The sequence below is a fragment of the Punica granatum genome, chromosome 1 (assembly GCF_007655135.1).
Source record: "Punica granatum isolate Tunisia-2019 chromosome 1, ASM765513v2, whole genome shotgun sequence".
Classification (NCBI taxonomy): domain Eukaryota; kingdom Viridiplantae; phylum Streptophyta; class Magnoliopsida; order Myrtales; family Lythraceae; genus Punica; species Punica granatum.
This window is the reverse complement of record NC_045127.1, coordinates 39,121,457-39,144,840: the sequence shown is the minus strand read 5'-3', so window position 1 is coordinate 39,144,840 and position 23,384 is coordinate 39,121,457. Positions and strand designations below refer to the sequence as shown.

The 23,384-nt window shown below is 43.2% G+C and overlaps 1 protein-coding gene across 1 annotated transcript; it reads left to right on the top strand.

Moving 5' to 3' along the window:
• Positions 1–22,156: 22,156 nt before the first annotated feature.
• Positions 22,157–22,960, top strand: LOC116205843. Its single transcript, XM_031538522.1, has one exon. It carries the CDS (start codon positions 22,157–22,159, stop codon positions 22,958–22,960), a length of 804 nt encoding a protein of 267 aa, XP_031394382.1.
• The last annotated feature ends 424 nt before the right edge of the window (positions 22,961–23,384 follow it).

Genomic DNA, 23,384 nt, shown 5'->3' with positions numbered 1-23,384 from the left:
GAGACGTTTGTTGTCCCAATTGTGGTTGCTCAGTATTCTGGCTGTCTTCTTGTTGAGAATTTCCTGCAATGGGAAAAGAAAACAATGAAGGAGCATGAATTGTTCAGGATTTCAATGCAAGAATGTAGGGAAGCGAACTGGCCTAGTAGGTGTCGCGCGAGCACACCGAGAGACATGCATTAATACGTTGAGCAGGCATGTATGAGTTGGTGTGAACATGCTTGGACATGTGTGAGGCACGCTTGATCATTGGTAGATGCGTGGGGTCACGCAGAGGGATGTGCATCCAATCACGCGGTGACACTCTCTGTTAGGAAGAAGTTAGTGTTGGTTAACTTCGCCTGGGAAGGTTGATTGGCCCTCGAGCCACAGCTCGTCTTGCCGTGGAGGAAGGGTGAAGGCCGCGAGTAGCCTACCCGCGAAAGTGGGCACGACTCGCCTATCGTGTGGGGTGGGTGGCCGGGATGGACTCGGCTTCTAGTCACAGCATATCTCGCTATGGAGAAGTGACGACCGCGGGTGGTCTACCCGCGAAAGTTGGCACGACTCGCCTGCCGTGCGGGGTGGGTGGTCGGACTGGACGGCCTCTGGTCATAGCACGTCTCGCCATGGAGAGGTGAAGACCGCAAGTGGTCTACCCGCGAATGTTGGCACGACTCGCCTGTCGTGCGAGACATGGCAGCTGTTGTGCAAACATAGAAATAGATAGAATGCATGAAGTGTATAAGTTTTCAAAAGCTAATGCCATTGCATCGATTTGGTTCAAGTTCCTTAATTTACAAAGATAGTTAGTTTGAAAAGGGGAGCTTAAACATTAAACCGATGCAATGTCCTAGGTTGTTTTGAAAACATGCATGCATGTGCAGAAAAATAAACTATAACACGAGTTCTTTACATTGTACAACACTCATTCAGTGAAAACAACAAAAGGCTCGCCTAAAAGAAAAACTACGAGCGGACTCAAAGACTCAACTTTTGGGTCTGTTGGCGGCGTGAAGGTTATTTTTGGTCCAGCATGACGGTCCCTGTTTATGCATGGTTTCAGTGTTCTACTGGGAAAACCACTAACTAGGGATGGGGGCTCCCGATTCAAGGGCATCAATTCCTTGAAATCGAGCGAGGATCTTTGGGGGCCGGTTCGGTGGCAGAGCCGACTTGATCCGTTCCCTTACTCGGAACCTCTGACTAACCTAGCTTCCTAGTGGAGTCGCCAAGCTGTACGGACCCGAATGTGGACTGTCGTCAGGCCCCGCATTGCGCGCTTTTGGATAGCGCGGCTTGGGAGTGTCCACCTTCCCGTGGGGACGCGTGACGGACACGCATGAGAGAAGGAGTCGCCACTTATTATTTTACGACCCGAAGGTCGAGGGCGGATAAGTTACCCGGGTCTAGGGGTATGGAACACCTAGTTTGTCGTTAAGGCATTGATCTGTGCGGAACCGGAAAATCCGTGTTCGGGGGTTCATGTTACGTGCGGGCCTATATCCCGCACGCCCTTTCGGTACTCTGGTTTGCTAGGCTTGCATGTTTTATGATTTACCGCATGAATTAAGCTGCACTCGGCTCGCACGTTTTGACACCGGAGATTCGGCGAATTAAACGATGTCGGTTGAGAAGCCGAGAGAGAAGTAAACCCGTGTGTCGGGGAATTGGTTCACAATCTTACGTTACAGTTCATCAAACCATAGAGGTTGAATCCCTGCGTGAACCAGAACCGCGAGTTCTTGGATTTACTTGTATCTGGGCAAGCATTAAACCGATTCAATTAATTCGACTCTTGGACCGTTCGCTCACCGACTGGAATTCTTACAGAATGAATGTACAAAATAAAATTCTTACAATGCTCTCGAAAAACAATAAATACAAATTACAAATGGCCGAATTCCAGTCGACTCGCGTTCGATTATTATTCCACTTGATGCGATTCCCGCCAAGAATGACGAGACCCGACAACTAAAGGAACCCAAGATCGTTCCACGATCAGATTTGATTGACGAACCCTCGACCCGTTGTTTACGACAAAAACAAGAACCTTGGTATAACTGACCTCAACCCGTTGTTTAATGCGAAACAAGAACCTCGGTATATAGGAAGACGCCACAAACGGTAATGGAAAACCGCTTGATAAGTCGATGAAGACGCCACAAACGGTGGTGGAAAGCCGTTTGATAAGTCGATGATGAACGCCACGGAAACTTCCGATAAGTTCGATTAGTTCTTCAAGAACCAAAGAGAATACTCTCACAATTTTCTGAATGTTCCTTTCATAAAAAATTGACTAAGATGAATATATATAGACATAAAGTAATCCTAATATGGTCATATCTCCTCCTATAGATAAGGAAATTAAAACCAAGAATATCGATAGAGATATGACATAATCTATAAAGATATAAAATCTAAATACCCCTAGAATATCTCTATGAGATTTAAACTTCAAACAAATCTGATGTTATCTTCTGTTGATCATCAACTGTTCTAGAAGCTTCCTTAAACACTTGCTGAATTTAGCCTTGTCCAGAATCTTCTATAACTTGAATAATGTTGATGGATCTTTGTGGATCACGTGATTCATGTCCAATGGGCCTCCACGAATTTGCTTGAGCCCAAACCTCTTGAATCAGGCCGTTGAGTTCATCTTTAAACTTCTTTGCTCGTGCTCGCGTAATCGGTCCAATTGGAACTTGAACTGGATCCCTTGAAGTCGTGCTACGATTTGCATCATTCCCCTCCTCTTGAAAAGGATTTGTCCTCAAATCATCACCTACATCAAAAGGAAGCAAATCAGAAACATTAAAAGTAGCACTTACATTGTACTCACCAGGTAAGTCTAGTTTATAAGCATTGTCATTGATGCGCTCCAGGACTTGAAAAGGTCCATCTCCTCTTGGAAGCAGTTTGGAACGTCTTTGCGCTGGAAATCTCTCTTTCCTCATATGCAACCAAACCCAATCTCCGAGTTCAAAAATCAGCTTATGACGGCCCTTGTTGGCGTGTTTTGTATACTGCTCCGTTTTTCGCTCAATGTTGAGTCTTGTTTTCTCATGAATCTGCTTGACAAATTCAGCTTTCTTTTTGCCATCTAAATTAACATGCTCAGTCAAAGGTAAAGGAGATAAATCCAATGGAGTTAAAGGATTAAATCCATAAACAACTTCAAATGTTGAAAATTTAGTAGCGGAATGAACAGATCTGTTATAAGCAAACTCAACATGTGGTAAACACTCTTCCCATGTTTTAATGTTTTTTTTTATGATTGCCCTCAACAAAGTAGACAAAGTTCTATTTACTACTTCCGTTTGACCATCAGTTTGTGGGTGACAAGTAGTAGAAAATAACAGCTTAGTACCTAACTTACACCACAAAGTCTTCCAAAAATAGCTCAAGAACTTAGCATCTCTATCCGAAACAATTGTTCTAGGCATGCCATGTAACCTCACAATCTCCCTAAAGAACAAATCAGCAACATGCGAGGCATCATCCGTTTTGTGACATGGAATAAAGTGTGCCATCTTAGAAAATCTATCCACAACCACAAAAATTGAATCTCTCCCACATTTAGTCCTAGGTAATCCTAACACAAAGTCCATTGAAATATCAATCCAAGGCTCACTAGGAATTGGTAAAGGAGTATACAAACCGTTAGGCTGCACTCTGGATTTAGCTTGCCTACACGTAATGCATCTACCATAAATTCTCTCAACATCTCTTTTCATATGTGGCCAATAGAAGTGTTCTTGCAAAGTAGCTAAAGTCTTTGCAATTCCAAAATGTCCCATTAATCCTCCACCAAGAGATTCATGCACCAATAACTTTTCCTTCCTAAACACATCTAAAACAGATTTCAAATGTACCTTATGATCATCTAAGTTTTTGCTGTAAACGAGTATATCATCAAAGTTGACAACCACAAATCTACCTATAAATGCACGCAAAACACGATTCATAAGTCTCGTAAAGGTGCTTGGAGCATTAGTCAAACCAAAAGGCATAACTAACCATTCATACAAACCGTATTTTGTTTTAAAGGCAGTTTTCCATTCATCTCCTTCTTTCATTCTAATCTGATGATAACCACTCTTTAAATCAATTTTAGAAAATACACAAAAACCATGTAGCTCATCTAACATATCATCTAAGCGAGGAATAGGATGACGATACTTTACCGTTACGTTGTTGATTGCTCGGCAATCAACGCACATTCTCCACGTCCCATCCTTCTTAGGTACAAGTTTAACCGGAACGGCGCATGGACTCATGCTTTCCCTCACGTACCCTTTCTCCAACAACTCACTTACCTGCCGTTGAAGCTCCTTTGTCTCCTCAAGATTGCTCCTATAAGCTGGTCGGTTTGGAATTGTCGCACCGGGAAAAAAATCAATTTGATGTTCAATCCCTCGGATTGGAGGTAAGCCATGTGGCGTTTCCTCGGGAAAGACATCCTCATACTCCTGCAAAAGAGAAACAACAGAACTAGGAAGAGAGATATCAAGTTCGTTAGTATTGAAAAATGCCTCTTTGTACAAAAGTACAATCATCGGCTGATTTAAAAACATTGCTTGCCTAATTTCTCCCATGTTTGCATAAAAATTCCTTTGTTTTCTCTCTGATTTTCTCTCAATGGCCGAATTTTGATTTTCTTTTTCTCTCTCATTTTTCTCGGCCTCTCTCTGATTTTCCCTCGTTTTCTTCTGTTCACTCTCTTTCTTTTGATCACTCTCTTTTTGCAATCTCACTTGATCCTCATGTACTTGCTGCGGAGTCAATGGTACAAGAGTGATTGATCGTTGATTAAGTACAAAGGAGTATTTGTTCGTAAAGCCATCATGCTTCACACGCCTATCAAATTGCCATGGACGTCCAAGCAACAAATGTCCCGCTTGCATCGGTATTACATCACACAACACTTCATCTTCGTATTTACCGATTCGAAATGCAACTAACACTTGCTTGTCCACCCTTATTTCACCACTATCATTTAACCATTGCAATTTGTATGGCTTGGGGTGCTTCAGCATGGGTAGTCCCAATTTTTCCACCATTGTTATGCTTGCCACATTAGTACAACTACAATCATCTATAATCACACTACATACCTTGTCTTTGATGTAGCACCTAGTGTGAAAGATGTTCTCCCGCTGTATTTCTTCAACTCCTTTTATTTGCAAGCTCAATGCTCTCTTTGCCACCAATGTTAATGCATCTGGAGCTAAATATTTCTCCTCGGGAACGTCCTCCAATGGGAGCATGTCATCGGGATCACTCTTTCTTTGGAACGATGGGAATTTCATCTTAATACTACCCAAGTTCTTGTCTTCCCGATTCCTATCTTCTCTAAACCGCCCTCCATGTTTCCTATTACTAACAACCGAATCTCGATCATCTTCATCAAAACCAGCCCCATAAATCTCTTCATCTTCAACCCTCACTTCCCTCGGTTGAACTCTTTCCCTCCTAAGTGCATTAGGAGCGTTTCGTGGCTGCTCCACACATTTATTCTCTATCAGATCTATCCGTTCATGAACCTGCTCAAACTCCAACCGCATCACACGCCTCATCTCACTCATCATGGCCTCTATAAGTATTTTCGAATCAGCCAATTCCGTTGCACCTTCGGGAATACTCTTAGCACTATTGTGAGACATGATTGCTGCAAAATAAAGTTAGAAAGAATGGACCTCACAATTCGCTCCCTTACGTGTTTACACTCAAGAATGTGAATCACTCTACACTCGTGTTTTCACTCAACAAAATATGTGGCTTTTAACCCTCTAATATTCTCACCGCTCTTGCCTTTTTCCACTCGACAATTCTCTTTCAGTTCCTTTGGAACTAAACAAACAACTCCAAATTTTCCAGCAACAATTCACCAAGAACTCATCAAGGAAAATTAATGATCAAAGGAAATTTCAGGAAGAAAAGAAGCAAGAGAAAAGGCAACTACTATGAAGGATTAAATAAACCAGAATGTTATATGAAATTATGGGATCAGAATCAATGCAGATTACAAAGAACGAGAAATAACAACTTTAGAATGGTCTGATGTAAAAAATTTGGATCAAATTGACAACGATGTCTTCTTTCTTTTCTTTCGATCTTTTTTTTTCTCAGCTCTGTATTTTTTTTTTGGCCGATTTTTTTTTTCAGCTCTTTTTTTTTTCAGCTTTGTATATTTTTTTTTTCAGCCGAAATTTTTTTTTTTTTTTTTTTTACTAATAATCCACAAAGAACAATTTCGATGAAGCGAAACTCAGCAAATTGAAACAAAAAAGAATAGGATAAACCCGATTTGAAGCCTGATGCTCTGATACCAAATGATGCGATTCCCGCCAAGAATGACGAGACCCGACAACTAAAGGAACCCAAGATCGTTCCACGATCAGATTTGATTGACGAACCCTCGACCCGTTGTTTACGACAAAAACAAGAACCTTGGTATAACTGACCTCAACCCGTTGTTTAATGCGAAACAAGAACCTCGGTATATAGGAAGACGCCACAAACGGTAATGGAAAACCGCTTGATAAGTCGATGAAGACGCCACAAACGGTGGTGGAAAGCCGTTTGATAAGTCGATGATGAACGCCACGGAAACTTCCGATAAGTTCGATTAGTTCTTCAAGAACCAAAGAGAATACTCTCACAATTTTCTGAATGTTCCTTTCATAAAAAATTGACTAAGATGAATATATATAGACATAAAGTAATCCTAATATGGTCATATCTCCTCCTATAGATAAGGAAATTAAAACCAAGAATATCGATAGAGATATGACATAATCTATAAAGATATAAAATCTAAATACCCCTAGAATATCTCTATGAGATTTAAACTTCAAACAAATCTGATGTTATCTTCTGTTGATCATCAACTGTTCTAGAAACTTCCTTAAACACTTGCTGAATTTAGCCTTGTCCAGAATCTTCTATAACTTGAATAATGTTGATGGATCTTTGTGGATCACGTGATTCATGTCCAATGGGCCTCCACGAATTTGCTTGAGCCCAAACCTCTTGAATCAGGCCGTTGAGTTCATCTTTAAACTTCTTTGCTCGTGCTCGCGTAATCGGTCCAATTGGAACTTGAACTGGATCCCTTGAAGTCGTGCTACGATTTGCATCATTCCACTCTAACTCACCGTGAGTTTAGGGAAACACCGAAAAATTGGAACTCGATGCACGCTCTCACTGAATATGGCGTTGGACCCTGTGAGTGATGATTAGGGCGTTGGACCCTGTGATCGATGATTAGGGCGTTGAACCCTAATATTATTCGGCCTAGGGATCAGGCTCGACCCGCATGGCAAACAAGTACGAAAAGATAACAAGCAACAGGTAGATTACAGACAATGTGTTTGTATTCACCGAATGTACGTGGATTAACAAGTTTATTAATCCAAGTGTGTTTTTGCAAGCAAATGCCATATGCTAAGCAAACAACACGTGCCAATGTTTTAGCATTCGGCTTTGGTTTGAGAACCTGACATATCGGGTGTTCGTAGTCAAGTTTCGTGTGTGTGGATTGCTTTTACAGTGATTCGGTGTTGTGACACTGAATTACTACTGAACTGATCCAAACTCGTGTTTTGACTCTAGATTTGGAACCTAGAGTTCCGCCTAACCATTTTCTAGGATTTGGTTAAGTCGAGTGAAATGATTAGTCAAGTAATTGTATTTTGATACAGAATACCCAACTGACATCTTAAACGATGCTAAGATGACGACAAATCGCAAAATGATGTTCTTGCCCTTGATTTGAAAATTTGTTTTCATAAAAGGGAAAACAACACAATACGGATTTGAAAGTATGAGTGTTTTGAAAAGGGCATTAACACCGTTTTGTAATTTGTCGACACGAGTTACAAATTAATGTCCAATTCGTGCAAAGTTGTTTTAAATTGAATGAATTAACCGTGTGAACGTCCCGATTAACCCGTTCGTGGAATTAATGCTTAAGGTTATGTCGAATGCATTAATTATGAAAACGATTCGTGACTCGGCGACCAAGACGATTCCATAAGGATCGAGGATAATTCGGTCCAATGACCTAAACTACCCTCGTAACCGAATAGACCCGAATGAGTCATCGATACTCGAATCCATGCATGCTTTGTTTTGAAAAGACATTTTCATGCGATATTGTGACGATAATGTAAATTGCAAATTACACGAAAGTCGAGAACGAACTCAAAACAGGAAGAGAAAGCTTCATGCAACCTGTACGAGTCTAAGAGGCTCTCGGTTACTTCTCCTTGGAGATAGCCGAGAGGTCCCATGGCCCAAATGGGGTTCCACGAGGTTTCCCCGTCTCGTTTCGAATCATTTCTCGCATGCTTAAACAATAAACATGATAAAGACACGATTTAATGAAAGTCGGTATTGCCATGATTTGAATAACGCAATTGAACATGCAAACATGCACAAACAAGTTATTTAAGGAATCGATAAAATAATACCGACTTCATGCACGTAAGAAAACACGAGAAAACTTGGGAATCAAGCTTGGATCGGGCTAAGAAGGCCGTTCTTAACCCGAGGAAAGCAAGCCAAGTCTCGGTTACCTCTTCTTGAGGCAAACCCGAGAGCTCTTTTGCTTATTTCAGGTCGGGAAGGTCTTCCGAGGGTCGATCCAAATGTTTCCCGACATGCTAACATGTTAAATGATGACGAGCATGCATAATATAACATGAAAGTGTATGAAAATTAAGCCTTGCAAGTTAAACATGCATAAAACGGCATATTACACCATAGCCATGCAAATAATGTAAAAAGCCCTAACTCCTCTAAGTCAAGAGTGATTTACCTAGCCTCGAGATACGAGGAAAGAGTCGGGGAAGTGTTCGAGAGTCGGGTGACTCGGTTGAACGCTTGGAAGAGTGCTCGGGTGCAAAGGCATGCACGTTCGGGGAGATAGGCGCACGGGTGTGCGGCTGGAGTGCACAGGAGGCACGCGGGAAGCGTCACGCGCGCGGGGCGCGCGGTTGGCGGGCGTCTGTGCGGCTACGGGTGTACTATTCACCCGAGAGCACGTCCTTCACCCGAAATCACCTAAATGACCTGAAATGATGAGCAAATGACTTCAAACCAAAAATCTAAGTTCATAAATGAACTCCTTGGGTCCAAAACATGTGGTCCATGGAGTTTGAGAATTTTTGAACTTAAGTCGGGATGATGAACATCGGCTTCCGACTTAAGAAACTCAAAGCTTTCTTCGGGTTTTCTCTCTTGGTTTTGAAGTGTTGAAACTTGCTGGTTTTGGCTATGGAGTTGAGAGCTTTTCTTGAGGGAGAAAGCTTGGAGAGAGTGTGCAAGAGGAGAAGTGATTAACTTAATCACTTTTGGGCCATTTATAGGCAAAGCTAATGACACAATTAGTAAAAGCAAGTGCTTTTAACCCCCATGCTTAGCAAATTTCGGTTTGATTAAGAAAATATCAAGCCTCATCTTCTTCCATTGCATTAATGAAGAAGAGATAAGACATTGATGAGCATTGATGAGCATTGATGACAAGTTGAATGTTGTCTTCAACCTCTCCAAGATATTTTGGCTAAGAGAGGGCAAGTTGGCTTCTTGCATTGAAGAAGAAGAAGAAGCTTCTAGAGCAAAGGGTGACTCATCTTGGGTAGCCCGTGGGTTCCACGACCGAAGAGGAGAAATTGGGAAAAGGCTCGGGTCTCGATTGATCGCGCATTCGAAGTTCGTGGTTTGAATTGAACGTCGAATTATCGATATACGCGAGGAAACAGATTTAATGAGTCCGAGATTGGCATTTTCCGTGAGAAATTGCCAAATGTCTGTATGAGGTTCGGAAGTCGGTTTTGCTCCTTTTATGCATTCAGAGCGAGGTTACCCACTTCTGACAGCATATCTTGTATCTGAATCCCACGTCGGTCATTTTGACATAAATTGTCAAATTACGTGGGCACCTGACCCTTAAGCCGGTAAATGCAAATATGGAGCCGGAGATGTCCTAGGAGGCCGAAACTGGATTTCTTAGATTGCTTTATGAGTATCTTGGGCGATTCGGAGATCACTGTGATCTCTATTTGCCGAGATTGAGCCTATAAGGATATGAAAAATGCATCTGAGACCCTTAAAACACTGCTCGGTGGGTCTAGATGAGTTGTGTGATTCATTTCGACGATTCCACATTGAGCCTTGAGAAGGCTAGCATTGTGTAAGGTAAGCATCCGGCATCAAGTTTCCCCAAAGAGGATCTCCGGATATGGATTTCCACTGAAAATGGTCTTTTGTGCGCCTCGGAGGTTACTCGGGAAACCGTGAAGGGTTTTGCTGTCTGTTTTGTCCAATTGCGAATGTCCGCAGGAGTATTCGAGGCAATATAGTGAGAACTTCGTTTGCCGTAATTCCATCAGACTAGTCTCCGGTTATGCTCTTCCAAAAAGGGTATGCCTGTTTTGTCGCTCGGAAGTCAGTCAGGGTGTTTGTATGGCTTCCAAAAGGCAATCTGAAGCACTGCTCGTGATCTGTATGATTGTGGGGCATGGCCGCATCTGATATTTGGAATTAACTTTTCTCCGAGAAACCGGCATTTTTGGACTTCCACTGAAAAGTTGTCTGTATACAGAAAGTTGTTCTGTATAGAGCAGATGATTTGCGAAATGCGTTTGAAGACACTTTTCATCTGTTTGGCATCGATGTGGATTTTTGAAGTCCAATGTTGGCTATCTTCCGACAGTCGAGCGAACTATCGGAAAATAGGACAGTTCATGTGGTACATTGGAAATGCCAGTTTTGGACGTTGTTGAGCTCTCTAGCCACTCTGTTACCCTTTGGTGACTCCTGGAGTCCTTCTGTCCTATGTGCATGTCTTCTGCTCAATTTTGCCGACTTGAGGATGAATAGTGATTTCTGCTCTGTTAAGTCATTTTTTTGTATTCTGCCCAAGTTGTGGCTTGGACCATTGTTAATATCATTGTTTGGAAAGGTGAGCCAAAATGGGGTGCTGACAAACATTATTAGCAATGATTCAAGCCACGACTTGAGCAGGAACATTGAATAAGGCTCCACAGAGCAAGAAGTCACTATTCATCCTCAAGTTAGCCAAATCAAGTGGATGACATGCGCAATCAACAGAAGGACTCCAGGGGTCACCAAAAGGCAACAGAGTGACTAGAAAGCTCAACAACGTCCAAAACCGGCATTTTCAGTATATCACATGGACAGTCCTATTTTCCGATAGTTCGCTCGACCATCGGAAGATAGCCAATATTGGACTCCAAAAATCCACTCTAATGCCAAACAGATGAAAAGTGTCTTTAAACACATTTTGCGAATCATCTGCTCTATACAGAACAACTTTATGTATACAGATAACTTTCAGTGGAAGTCTAACAATGCCGGTTTCTCAGAGAAGAGTTAATTCCAAATGTCAGATGCGGCCATGCCCCACAAGCATACAGAGCATGAACAATACTTCAGATTGTCTCTTAGAAGTCACACAGACACTCCAAATAACTTTCGAGTGATAAAACGGGCATACCCCTTTTCAGAAATGCATAACCGGAGACTGGTATGATGGAATTACGGCAAACGAAGTTCATACTGCATTGCCCTGAAAACTCTAGCAGACATTCGCAATTGGGCAAAACAGATAGTAAAACCCTTTTCAGTTTCCTGAGTAACCTCCGAGAAGCAGAAATGGTCATTTTCAGTGGAAATGCATATCCGGAGGTCCTTTTTACAGAAACTTGACGCCGGATGCCTACCCTACACAGTGCTAGCCTTCCCAAGGCTCAACGTGGAATCGTCGGAAAGAATCACACAACTCATCTAAACCTCCCGAGCAGTGCTTTGGAGGTCTCAGATGTACTTTTCAAGTCCTTAGAAGTCCGATCTCGACAAACAGAGATTACAGTGATCTCTGGAGTGCCCAAGCAACTCAGAAAGCATTCTGAGAAATCCAATTTCGGCCTCCTAGGACGTCTCCGGCTCTACATTTGCATTACCGGCTTAAGGGTCAATTATTCACGTTGTCTGACAATTTATGTCAAAATGATCAACGTGAGATGCAGACACAAGATATGCTGTCAGAAGCGGTCAACTTTGCTCTGGTCACCTGTAATGAGCAAAACCGGCTTCCAAGCCTCATACGGACTCGGGACATTTCTCCTCGAAAAGTGCCAATCTTGGACTCATTAAATCCGTTTTCTTGCGTATATCAACAATTCGACGTTCAATTCGAACCACGAGCTTCGAATACGCAATCAATCAAGACTCAAGCTTTCTCTCGATATCTCCTCTTCGGCCGTGGGACCCATGAATTGCCCAATGGCAACTCCTCCCTTGCCAAACCGTCCACCCCAAGCTTCTCTTGCACACTTGCAAGAAAATATCTCTAAGTCTTTCAAGACAACACTCAAGCCCTCATCAATGCTCATCAATGCATTTGGCTTCTTCTTCATCAAGATACTTGACTCATATTCATCCTCATCTTCATTAGCAAAATCGAATTTTGTTAATCAAGGAGATAATTGTGCTTTGTTTTGCTTAATTACGCATTAGCTTTGCCTATATATTGCTCCAAAGTGATTAAGCTAATTACTTCTCCTCTTGCATGCTCTCTCTAGCTTTCTCCCTCTAGGAAGATGCTCTCAACTCTTCCTTAGCTCCAACAGCAAGTAGCAACAAGCATCCATCTCCTAGCAACAAAAGCCAAGCCAAAACCCTTAGAGTTTAAGTCAGAATCCATGACGGTCACTATTCCGACTTAGATCCAAAAATTCCCAAATTCCATGGACCACATGTTTTGGACCCAAGGAGTTCATTTCTGAACTTAGATTTTTGGTTTGAAGTCATTTGATCATCATTTCAAGTCGATTCATCGTTTCGAGTGAAGATCATGCTCTCAGGTGAATAGTGATGCCTGCCCGTGCGCTCGCGTGCCCGCTGTAGCGTGCCGCACGCCTATCCGCACGCACGAGCATCTGCCCGTGCGCCCGCCTGCGCATCTGCACGCCCGTGCATGTTCAGCCGCGCGCCTAGCTTGCCCGAACGTGCTACCCTTGCACCCGAACATCCTTCCGAGGATTCCACCGAGTCACCCGACTCTCAAACCCTTCCCCAACTCTTTCTTCGCATCCCGAGACTAGGTAAAACATTCTTGACCTAGAGGAGTTAGGGTTCTTTACATTTCTTGCATGTTTATGGAGTAATATGGTGTTTTAAGCATGCTTTGCTTGCAAGTTTATATTTTTATGCAATTTTATGTTATATCATGCATATTTATCCTTGATTTACGTGCTAGCATGTTGGGAAACACTTGGATCATAGTTGGTAAGAACATCCCGACCCGGGAAAGGCAACGAACTCACGGGTTACCCTCCTAGAGAGGTGACCAAATGCTCTTTTGCTCTTTCGGGCAAGGAACGATCTTCTAGACCCTATCCAAGCTCGATTCCCGAGCTTCATTATACTTTCCTACGTGCATGAAGTCTGTATTGTTTTATCGGTTCCTTAAATAATATGTTTGTGCATGTTTGCATGTTTGAATGTATTATTTAAATCATGGCAATACCGACTTTCGTTTAATCCTGTCATTTATCGTGTTTGTTGTTTGAACATGTGAGAAATGATTCGAAACCAGACGGGGAAACCTCGTGGAACCCTATTTGGGCCATTGGACCTCACGGCTTTCTCCAAGGAGAAGTGGCCGAGAGTCTCTTAAACTCGTACGGGTTGCATGAGGCTTCCTCTCCCTGTTTTAAGTCCGTTCTCGGATTTTGTATAATTTGCAATTTACATTATCGTCGCAATATCGCATGAAAATGTCTTTTCCAAACAAAACATGCATGGATTCGGGCATCGATGACTCATTCGGGTCCATTCGGTTACAAGGGTAATTTCGATCATTGGACCAAATTATCCTCGATCCTTATGGAATTGTCTTGGTCACCGAATCACAAATCGTTTTCATAATTAATGCATTCGGAACAACCCTTAAGCATTAATTTCCCGAACGGGTTAATCGGGACGCTCACACGGTTAATTCATTCAATTTAAACAACTTTACACGAATTGGACATTAATCCGTAACTCGCGTCGACGAATTACAAAACGGTATTAATGCCCTTTTCAAAATGCGCATACTTCAAAACCCGAGAATGCAATACGAAGTAACATGGATATCTAGGAGAAACTTATGTGTTTTGACTTGAGTTTCACCTGACTTCAGGTAATTCAGGTCAGAATACAAAAGTTCCTTTTAGACCACTTCCAGATCGACCAAATCTTTGGCTTTTATGGGGTTCTCGCATAACCCTGAAAAATTCAAGGAATTGGTCAACACCGGTTACAGGCCGAGGTGGCCCGTATTGCGTTGTTTCCCTTTTTTGAAAACACATTTTCAAGTCAAGGGTAAGAACGTCATTTTCTGATTTGGCGACATCCTAGGGTTAGTTTGACAGAAACACGATGGTATTGGAAAAGGAATGAGCTACCTGTTTAGGCGCATGTTCATCTGCATAGCCTTTTCTTATCCATTGATGAGTTTCTGTCATCCTGGTGTAGACTCGAGTAACTAGAACGGTTATCTCTGTCAGAAAATATGCAAAATGCGGATTAACCTTTCACTCGACCTAACCAAACATTAGATGATGGTTAGGAGGAATTCTAGATTCCAAATCTAGAGTCAAAACACGAGTTTGGTTAATTCAGTGGAAATTCAGTGTCACAATACAGAACAACTGTAAAAGCAATCTACACACACGAGATTTGACTCTCTTTGTCGAGTTCTCAAACCAAAGCCAAATGTTAAAACCTTGGCACGTACTTGTTTGTCTAGGGTAGGATTTGCATACCAAAATACCCCGAATTAACAACTTGTTAAAACACGTACACTTGACAGTAACAAACACTTTGTCTGTTATTAACATGTTGCGTGTTATCTTTCTGCACTTGTTTGCCATGCAGGTCAATCTTGATCCCTAGGCCGAATAATATTAGGGTTCAAAACCCTAATCATCGATCACATGGTCCAACACCCTAACCATCACTCACAGGGTCCAACGCCCTACTCAGTGAGAGCGTTCATTGAATTTCAATTCTTCAGTCTTTTCCCTAAACTCACGGCAAGTTAGAGCGAAATAATAATTGAATGCGAAACGACTGGAATTCGACCCTTTTGTAATTTGTATTTATTGTTTTCGAGAGCATTGTAAAGATTTTATTTTGTACATTCGTTCTGTAAGAATTCCAGTCGGTGAACGAAGTGTCCGAGAGTCGAATTAATCGAATCGGTCTAATGCTCGCCCAAAGGAAAGTAAATCCAAGATCTCGCGGTCCTGGTTCACGCAGGAATTCAATCTCCATGGTTCGATGAACTGTAACGTAAGATTGTGAACCAATTCCCCGACACAAGGGTTTACTTCTCTCTCGGCTTCTCTATCGACATCGTTTAGTTCACCGAATTCTCAGTGTCAAAACGTATGAGCCGAGCACAATTTAATTCATGCGGTAAATAATAAAACATGCAAGCCTAGCAAACCAGAGTACTGAAAGGGTGTGCAGGATATAGGCCCGCACGTAACATGAACCCCCGAACTCGGACTTTCCGGTTTCGCACAGTCCAATGCCTTAACAACAACTAGGCGTTCCATACCCCCAGACCCGGGTAACTTATCCGCCATCGACCTTCGAGTCATAAAATGATAAGTAGCGACTCATTCTCACAGGTATCCGTCATGCATCCCCACAGGAAGGTGGACACTCCCAAGCCGCGCGATCCAAAAGCGCGCGATGCGGGCCTCGACGAAAGTCCACATTCAAGTCCGTACAGCTTGGCGACTCCACTAGGGACATACTTAGTGGGTTCAGGCTCGATCCCGATTGCTTGCTTGCATGTTCATTTACCGCTTTCTGCAACTTTCCTGCTTATCTATTTTACGCACATTTACTTTTCCGCACTTGCATTGCAACATTCTAGAGGATTTAGGTACCAAATGCCTGAAATCCCACGGGCACCGATATAGGAAGTTAGGTTAGTCAGAGGTTCCGAGTAAAGGAACAGATCGAGTCGGCTCTGTCACCGAACCAGCCCCCAAACAATGACCATCAATAGCAAACAATGCCACGACTTGAGCATTATCATAGAAGGCTCCACAGAGCGAGAAATCACTATTCATTCTCAAGTCAGCAAAATCGAGCAGATGACATATACACATGACAGAAGAACAACCTTGGTCATCAAAAGCCAACAAAGTGACCAAAAAGCTCAACAACGTCTAAAACCGGCATTTTTAGTGTACCACATGGACAATCCTATTTTCCGATAGTTCGTTCGTCCATCGGAAGATAGCCAATATTGGACTTCAAAAATCCACATCGATGCCAAACAGATGAAAAATGTCTTCAAATGCATTTCGCAAATCATCTGCTCTATACTGAACAACTTTCTGTATACAGACAACTTTTAAGTGAAAGTCCAAAAATGCTGGTTTCTCGGAGAAAAGTTAATTCTAAATATCAGATGCGGCATGCCCCACAAACATATAGAGCACGAGCAGCGCTTTAGATTGTCTTTTGGAAGTCATACAGACACCCCGAATGACTTCCGAGCGACAAAACGGGCATACCCCTCTTCAAAAGAGCATAACCGGAGACTAGTCAGATGGAATAACGGCAAACGAAGTTGACCCCGTATCGCCTCGAAGACTCCAGCGGACAGATGCAATTGGGCAAATCAGACAGCAAAACCATTTTCGGTTTCCCGAGTAACCTTCGAGGAGCACAAAAGGCCATTTTCAGTGGAAATCCATCTCCGGATGTCCTCTTTGGGGAAACTTGACGCTGGATGCCTACCTTACACAGTGCTAGCCTTTTCAAGGCTCAATGTGGAATTGTCGGAATGAATCACACAACTCATCTAGACCTCCCGAGCAGTGCTTTAAGGGTCTCAGATGCACTTTTCATGTCCTTAGAGGCCCAATCTTGACAAACAGAGATCACAGTAATCTCCGGATCGCCCAAACAACTCAGAAAGCAATATGAGAAATCTAGTTTCGGCCTTCTAGGACATCTTCGGCTCTATATTTGCATTAACGGCTTAAGGGTCAAATGCCCATGTGATTTGACAATTTATGTCAAAATGATCGACGTGGGATGCAGGTACAAGATATGCTGTTAGAAGTGGGCAACCTCGCTCCGAATGCTGAAAATGAGCAAAAACGGCTTTCGAGCTTCATAGAGATATTTGGCAAATTTTCACGAAAAATGCCAATCTTGGGCTCATTAAATCCGTTTTCTCGCATATATCAATAATTCGACGTTCAATTCGAACCACGAGTTTCGAATGCGCGATCAATCGAGACCCGAGCTTTCTCCTCGGTTTCTTTCCCTTTGCCCCAAAAATTTCGGCTTCTTCTTCTTCAATGCAAGAAGCCAACTTGCCCTCTCTTAGCCAAAATATCTTGAGGAGTTTGAAGACAACACTCAAGCCTTCATTAATGCTCATCAATGCTTCTTGGCTCTTCCACATGAAGAATGCATGGCTCATATTCATCCTCATCTTCATTAAGTGGCCGAAATTTGCTAAGCATGGAGGTTAAGGGCACTTGCTTTCACTAATTGTGTCATTAACTTTGCCTATAAGTTGCCCAAGTGCGATTAAGTTAATTACTTCTCTTCTTGCACACTCTCTCCAAGATTTCTCCCTCAAGAAAAACTCTCAACTCCATAGCCAAAACTAGTAAGGTTCAACACTTCAAAATCAAGAGAGAAAAACCGAAGAAAACCCGAACAAAGCTTTGAGTTCTTAAGTCAGAAGCCGATGTTCATCATCCTGACTTAAGTTCAAAAATTCTCAAATTCCATAGACCACATGTTTTGGACCCAAGGAGTTCATTTATGAACTTAGATTTTTGGTTTGAAGTCATTTGCTTATCATTTCAGGTTGATTTATTCATTTCGGGCGAAAACCGTGCTCTCGGGTGAATAGTACCCGAGCACAGCCGTGCGCCCGCGCGTATGCCTGCAAGCCATGCACCACTGTGCCCCCCGCGCACCCCACGAGCCCATCCTTGCCCGAACGTGCATCCTTTGTACCCGAGCACCCTTCCAAGCGTTCAATCAAGTCACCCGACTCTCGAACACTTCCCCGACTCTTTCCTCGTGCCCCGAGGCTAGGTATAACATTCTTGACTTAGAGAATTTAGGCCTTTTTACATTTCTTGCGTGTTTACGGAATTACAAGTTGTGTTAAGCATGTTTCACTTGCAAGTTTATATTTTTATGCTTTTTTACATTATGCCATGCATGTTCATCCTTGATTAACGTGCTAACATGAAGGAAAACATTTGGATTGTAGCCGAGAAGAATAACCCGACCCGGTTAAGGCATGGAGCTCACGGGTCACACTCCAAAGGAGGTGACCGAATGCTCTTTTTCTCTTTTCGGGCAAGGAACGATCTTCTTGGCCCGATCCAAGTTCGATTCCCGAGTTTCATCGTATTTTCTTACGTGCATGAAGTCGGTATTGTTTTATCGATTCCTTAAATAATATGTTTGTGCATGTTTGCATGTTCGAATGCGTTATTCAAATCATGGCAATACCGACTTTAGTTTAATCGTGTCATTTATCGTGTTTGTCGCTTGAGCATGCGAGAAATGATTCGAAATGAGACGAGGAAAACTCGTGGAACCCTATTCGGGCCATGGGACCTCTCGGCTCTCTCTCCAAGGAGTAGTGGCCGAGTGTTTCATGGGCTTATTCGGGTTGCACGAGGCTTCCTCTTCTCGTTTTAAGTCTGTTCTCGGCTTTCGTGTAATTTGCAATTTATATAATCGTCGCAATATCACATGAAAATGTATTTTTAAAACAAAACATGCATGAATTCGGGTATCGATGACTCATTTGGGTCCATTCGATTACGAGGGTAATTTCGGTAATCGGACTGAACTATCTTTGATCCTTATGGAATCGTCTTGGTCGTCGAGTCACGAATCGTTTTCATAATTAATGCATTCGGCACAACCCTTAAGCATTAATTTCACGAACGGGTTAATCGGGACGCTCACATAGTTAATTCATTCAATTTAAACAACTTTGCACGAACTGGACATTAATTTGTAACTCGCGTCGACGAATTACAAAACAATGTTAATGCCCTTTTCAAAACCCTCATACTTTCAAATCCGTATTGTGTTGTTTCCTTTTTCTGAAAACAAATTTTCAAATTAAGGGGAAGAACATTATTTTGTGATTTGGCGACATCCTAATGCAGTTTAAGGTGTCTGTTGGGTATTCTATATCAAAAATACAATTACTTGACTATTCTTTTCATTCGATCTAACCAAACGCTAGAAAATGGTTAGACGGAACTCTAAGTTCCAAATCTAGAGTTAAAAACACGAGTTGAGTTAATTCAGTGGTAATTCAGTGTCACAACACTGAATCACTGTAAAAGCAATCCACACACATGTGATTTGACTCTTTTTGTCAAGTTCTCAAAACAAAGCCGAATGCAAAAATGTTTTGGATGATTCTTTGCTTAGCATATGGTATTTGCTTGCAAAAACACCCCTGGGTTAATAGACTTGCTAATCCACGTACATTCGGTGAATACAAACACATTGTCTGTTATTTACCTGCTGCTTGTTATCTTTCCGCACCTGTTTGCCATGGGGGTCGAGCTTGATCCCTTGGCCGAATAATATTAGGGTTCAATGCCCTAATCATCGATCACAGGGTTCAACGCCCTAATCAACACTCACAGGGTCCAACGCCCTATTCAGTGAGAGCGCTTGAATTTCAATTTTTCGGTGTTTCCCTAAACTCACGGTGAGTTAGAGTGGAATAATAACCAAACGCGAGTCGACTGGAATTCGGCCACTTGTAATTTGTATTTATTATTTTCGAGAGCATTGTAAGGATTTTATTATGTACATTCATTCTGTAAGAATTTCAATCGATAAGCGAACGGTCCGAGAGTCGAATTAATCGAATCGGTCTAATGCTTGCCCAAAGAAAGGTAAACCCAAGAACTCGCGATTCTGGTTCACGCAAGGATTCAACCTCCATGGTTCGATGAACTGTAACGCAAGATTGTGAATCAATTCCCCGACACACGGGTTTACTCCTCTCTCGGCTTCTCCACCGATATCGTTTAATTCACCGAATCTCCGGTGTCAAAATGTGTGAGCCGAGTGCAACTTAATTCATGCGGTAAATAATAAAACATGCAAGTCTAGCAAATCAGAGTACCGAAAGGGTGTGCGGGATATAGGCCGTACGTAACATGAACCCCCGAACTCGAACTTTCTGGTTCCGCACAAATCAATGCCTTAACAACAACTAGGTGTTCCATACCCCTAGACCCCGGATAACTTATCTGCTCTCGACCTTCGGGTCGTAAAATGATAAGTGGCGACTCCTTCTCACGCGTATCCGTCACGCGTCCCCATGGGAAGGTGGACAATCTCCCAAGCCAAGCAATCCAAAAGCGCGCGATGCGGGCCCCGACGAGAGTCCACATTCGGGTTCGTACAACTTGGTGACTCCACTGGGGACATACTTAGTGGGTTCAGGCTCGATCCGTTTGCTTTGCTTGCATGTTCATTTACCGCTTTCTGCAACTTTCCCGCTTATCCACTTTACGCAATTTTATTTAAGCACTCGCATTGCATATCACGATAGCTTCAAGAACCTATGAGTCGCGTCCTATGACCGATGATAGGAACCTAGGTTAGATAGGGGTTCCGAGTAAGGGTACGTTGTACGGTTGGACCGTCGATTAGGCCCCCAAAGAGCCCCGCTCGATTTCAAAGAATTGACGCCCTTGAGTCGAGAGCCCCTATCTTTAGCTAGATGTTATCCCTGTAGTACTCAAACCATGCATAAACAGGGCCCGTCATGCTGGACCAAAATAGACCTCCATGCCGTCAACCGACCCAAAGTCGAGTTTTTTAGTCGGCTCGTAACTTTTCTTTTAGGCGAGCCTTTTGTTGTTTTCACTGAAAAAGTGTTGTACAATGTAAAGAACTCATGTTATATTTTATTTTTCCACACTCGCATGCATGTTTTCAAACAAACTAGGACATTGCATTGGTTTGATTCTAAACATTGAACCGACAGTCTTTTCCATCTAGGTAAGGATGGTCCGTTTGACTCTTTGTCCGGGCTCGATTGCATCACGCCACAACACCAGCTGATCAATCGCAGGGAGGAATGCTCTGACCGACCGACCAAGCTTACATCCGCAACATTATCAGCAGCTTGTCACTTTTCAGTAATCACCCATCGACCAGACGTTCCTAAGGATAACTATCGAGAGCCTAGACAGAGAGATAGCGTGTTTGAGTGCTACGCTGGACTGGACGTGGGCAAATGTGTGAAAGGTCTCACATCCCTAGGACTAGTTGCCGGCAGCGTCTTTGCCCCGTTTGGTCCTACGTAACGCTCACTCAGCTGTTGGGCGAGATGGATTGCCGACTCAATGTTTACATTCTTTTTAAAATCAAATGAATCATCTTTGTAAATCGAGGAATTTGAATCGAATCAAGCAATGACATTAGTGTTTCTTTGAAATTCATGCATTTCATGCATCCCATTCATTTAATTATTGTCTTGCACGTTTAATTTAGTGGACCTTTTTCTGAGCCCATACTTACACACTTATAGACACAGGTAACCACAACTGGCGGCATCACACCGCTATCCCACCCAGCATCGACTAAGGATGGAGGAAATTGATCCACTAGTTCCTTCAGGAGAAGTCACCCCACCAACTACAGTGCGGTCCCAATCGCTTGCTACGTATGCTCCACCATATGTCCCGCCATCCATGTACATGTCATCGACTCCGGTGCCTCCAGTTTTACCATCTTCCAATGAAGCTATATGCATCGCAGCGCTTGAAGGCACAGTTAATCAGATGGCCTCCAACATCACTAAACTTATATGGCTTTGCTTAGGGGACCAAACCGTGCCTCTTTGAGTTCCATCCCGCCTCCTGCGTATGGGTCAATGGTTGATCCGTCTCCTTAGGTCCCACCAACCCTTGCACCAGAGAGCAATGTTGCGTATATTCCCGCACCGACACACTTCCCGGCGACTGTTCCATCGTTAACACACACACCAGAGGTCTATTAGGCTATTGCTCCTCTTCCGGTAACACTTCCGGCGACTTTCCCTCCTCCACCAATGACAGTGCCGATAATTGATCCAGCTATGCTTGCGCTTCCTCCAATGCCAGTATCGGCAACAAGCACACATGCTCTTGCTCCCATCACTGAACCATTTCCTTTCCCAGCTCCACAACCCCAAGTAGCCCTTCCACACCGAACTCCATCAATCCTAAATATTCCTTATAATAACTCGGGCGCACAAGCTGCGGTCGCCCCTGAAGCTCTACCGACATATATTCTCCCCGCTGTAGAGACAAAACAAGAGCGCCGGATGAAACGAATGGAAGAGATGATGAAGGCCCTCCAGGGAAGTGACTCTCATTACGACACGAGTTACTTGGACCTGAATCTCTTTCCAGACATGAGGTTGCCCCCAAAGATCAAGATTCCCGACTTCGACAAGTATGACGGTACCACGGATCCAAAGCCACATCTACAAGGCTATCGGAATCGCATGATGCCATACTGGGAATATGAGCAGTTCATGATTCAGACCTTTCAGGAAAGTTTGAAAGGAGCAGCACTCAGTTGGTTCACCTCTCTCAAAGCAGTAGACATTCCAACTTGGGATGAGCTTGCTAAGAAGTTCGTGTCCCAGTATGGCTACAATACTGGCATAGCTCTGTCCTATCTCGAGTTAAGTGTCATGGAAATGCAAGAGGAGCAATCCTTTGAGGACTATGCTACTCAATGGCGTGTCAAGGCGGCCAAGCGCCGTCCTCCAATTGACGAAGAAGAACAGATCCAGATCTTTCATGAACCCTCAAGGGCGCATACTACTCGCATCTCCTGGGACACATGCCGTCTTTTAACGCGATGATAAAGGCTGGCGAGAAGGTTAGCCTTGGGATTAAACTGGGAAGGATTGACCATCCGGTTAGAAAGGGAGAGGGTGAATCCTCCAAGAAGACAGTCGTCACTGCTGCTTCCTTCCACAACAGGAAAGGCAGAGATGCTAATGTTGGTGTGGTGAACCCAGGGCACCCTGGCCATCACAGTATGCAGTTAATGTCGCTCCGTCTTTTTCATCGCCATATCATCTTGCCCGCAGCAGCAATATCTAGTTCAACCGATTTACTACTCAGTATCCAGCAAGGTAACAGAGGCCAAGTTAGGCCTCGGCCCCAGTATCCACCTCTTTCTGTTCCACTCTCTCAGATACTCCGGCAACTGCTCGCAAGCAACAGAATCCGAACGGAGGCGCCTGGTCCCAACTTCGACCCTACAGTACAGAATCAAAATCT

What these genes read in the sequence shown, in the direction of transcription:
- LOC116205843 (XM_031538522.1), top strand. Translation starts at nt 22,157, where the DNA reads ATGACAGTGCCGATAATTGATCCAGCTATGCTTGCGCTTCCTCCAATG.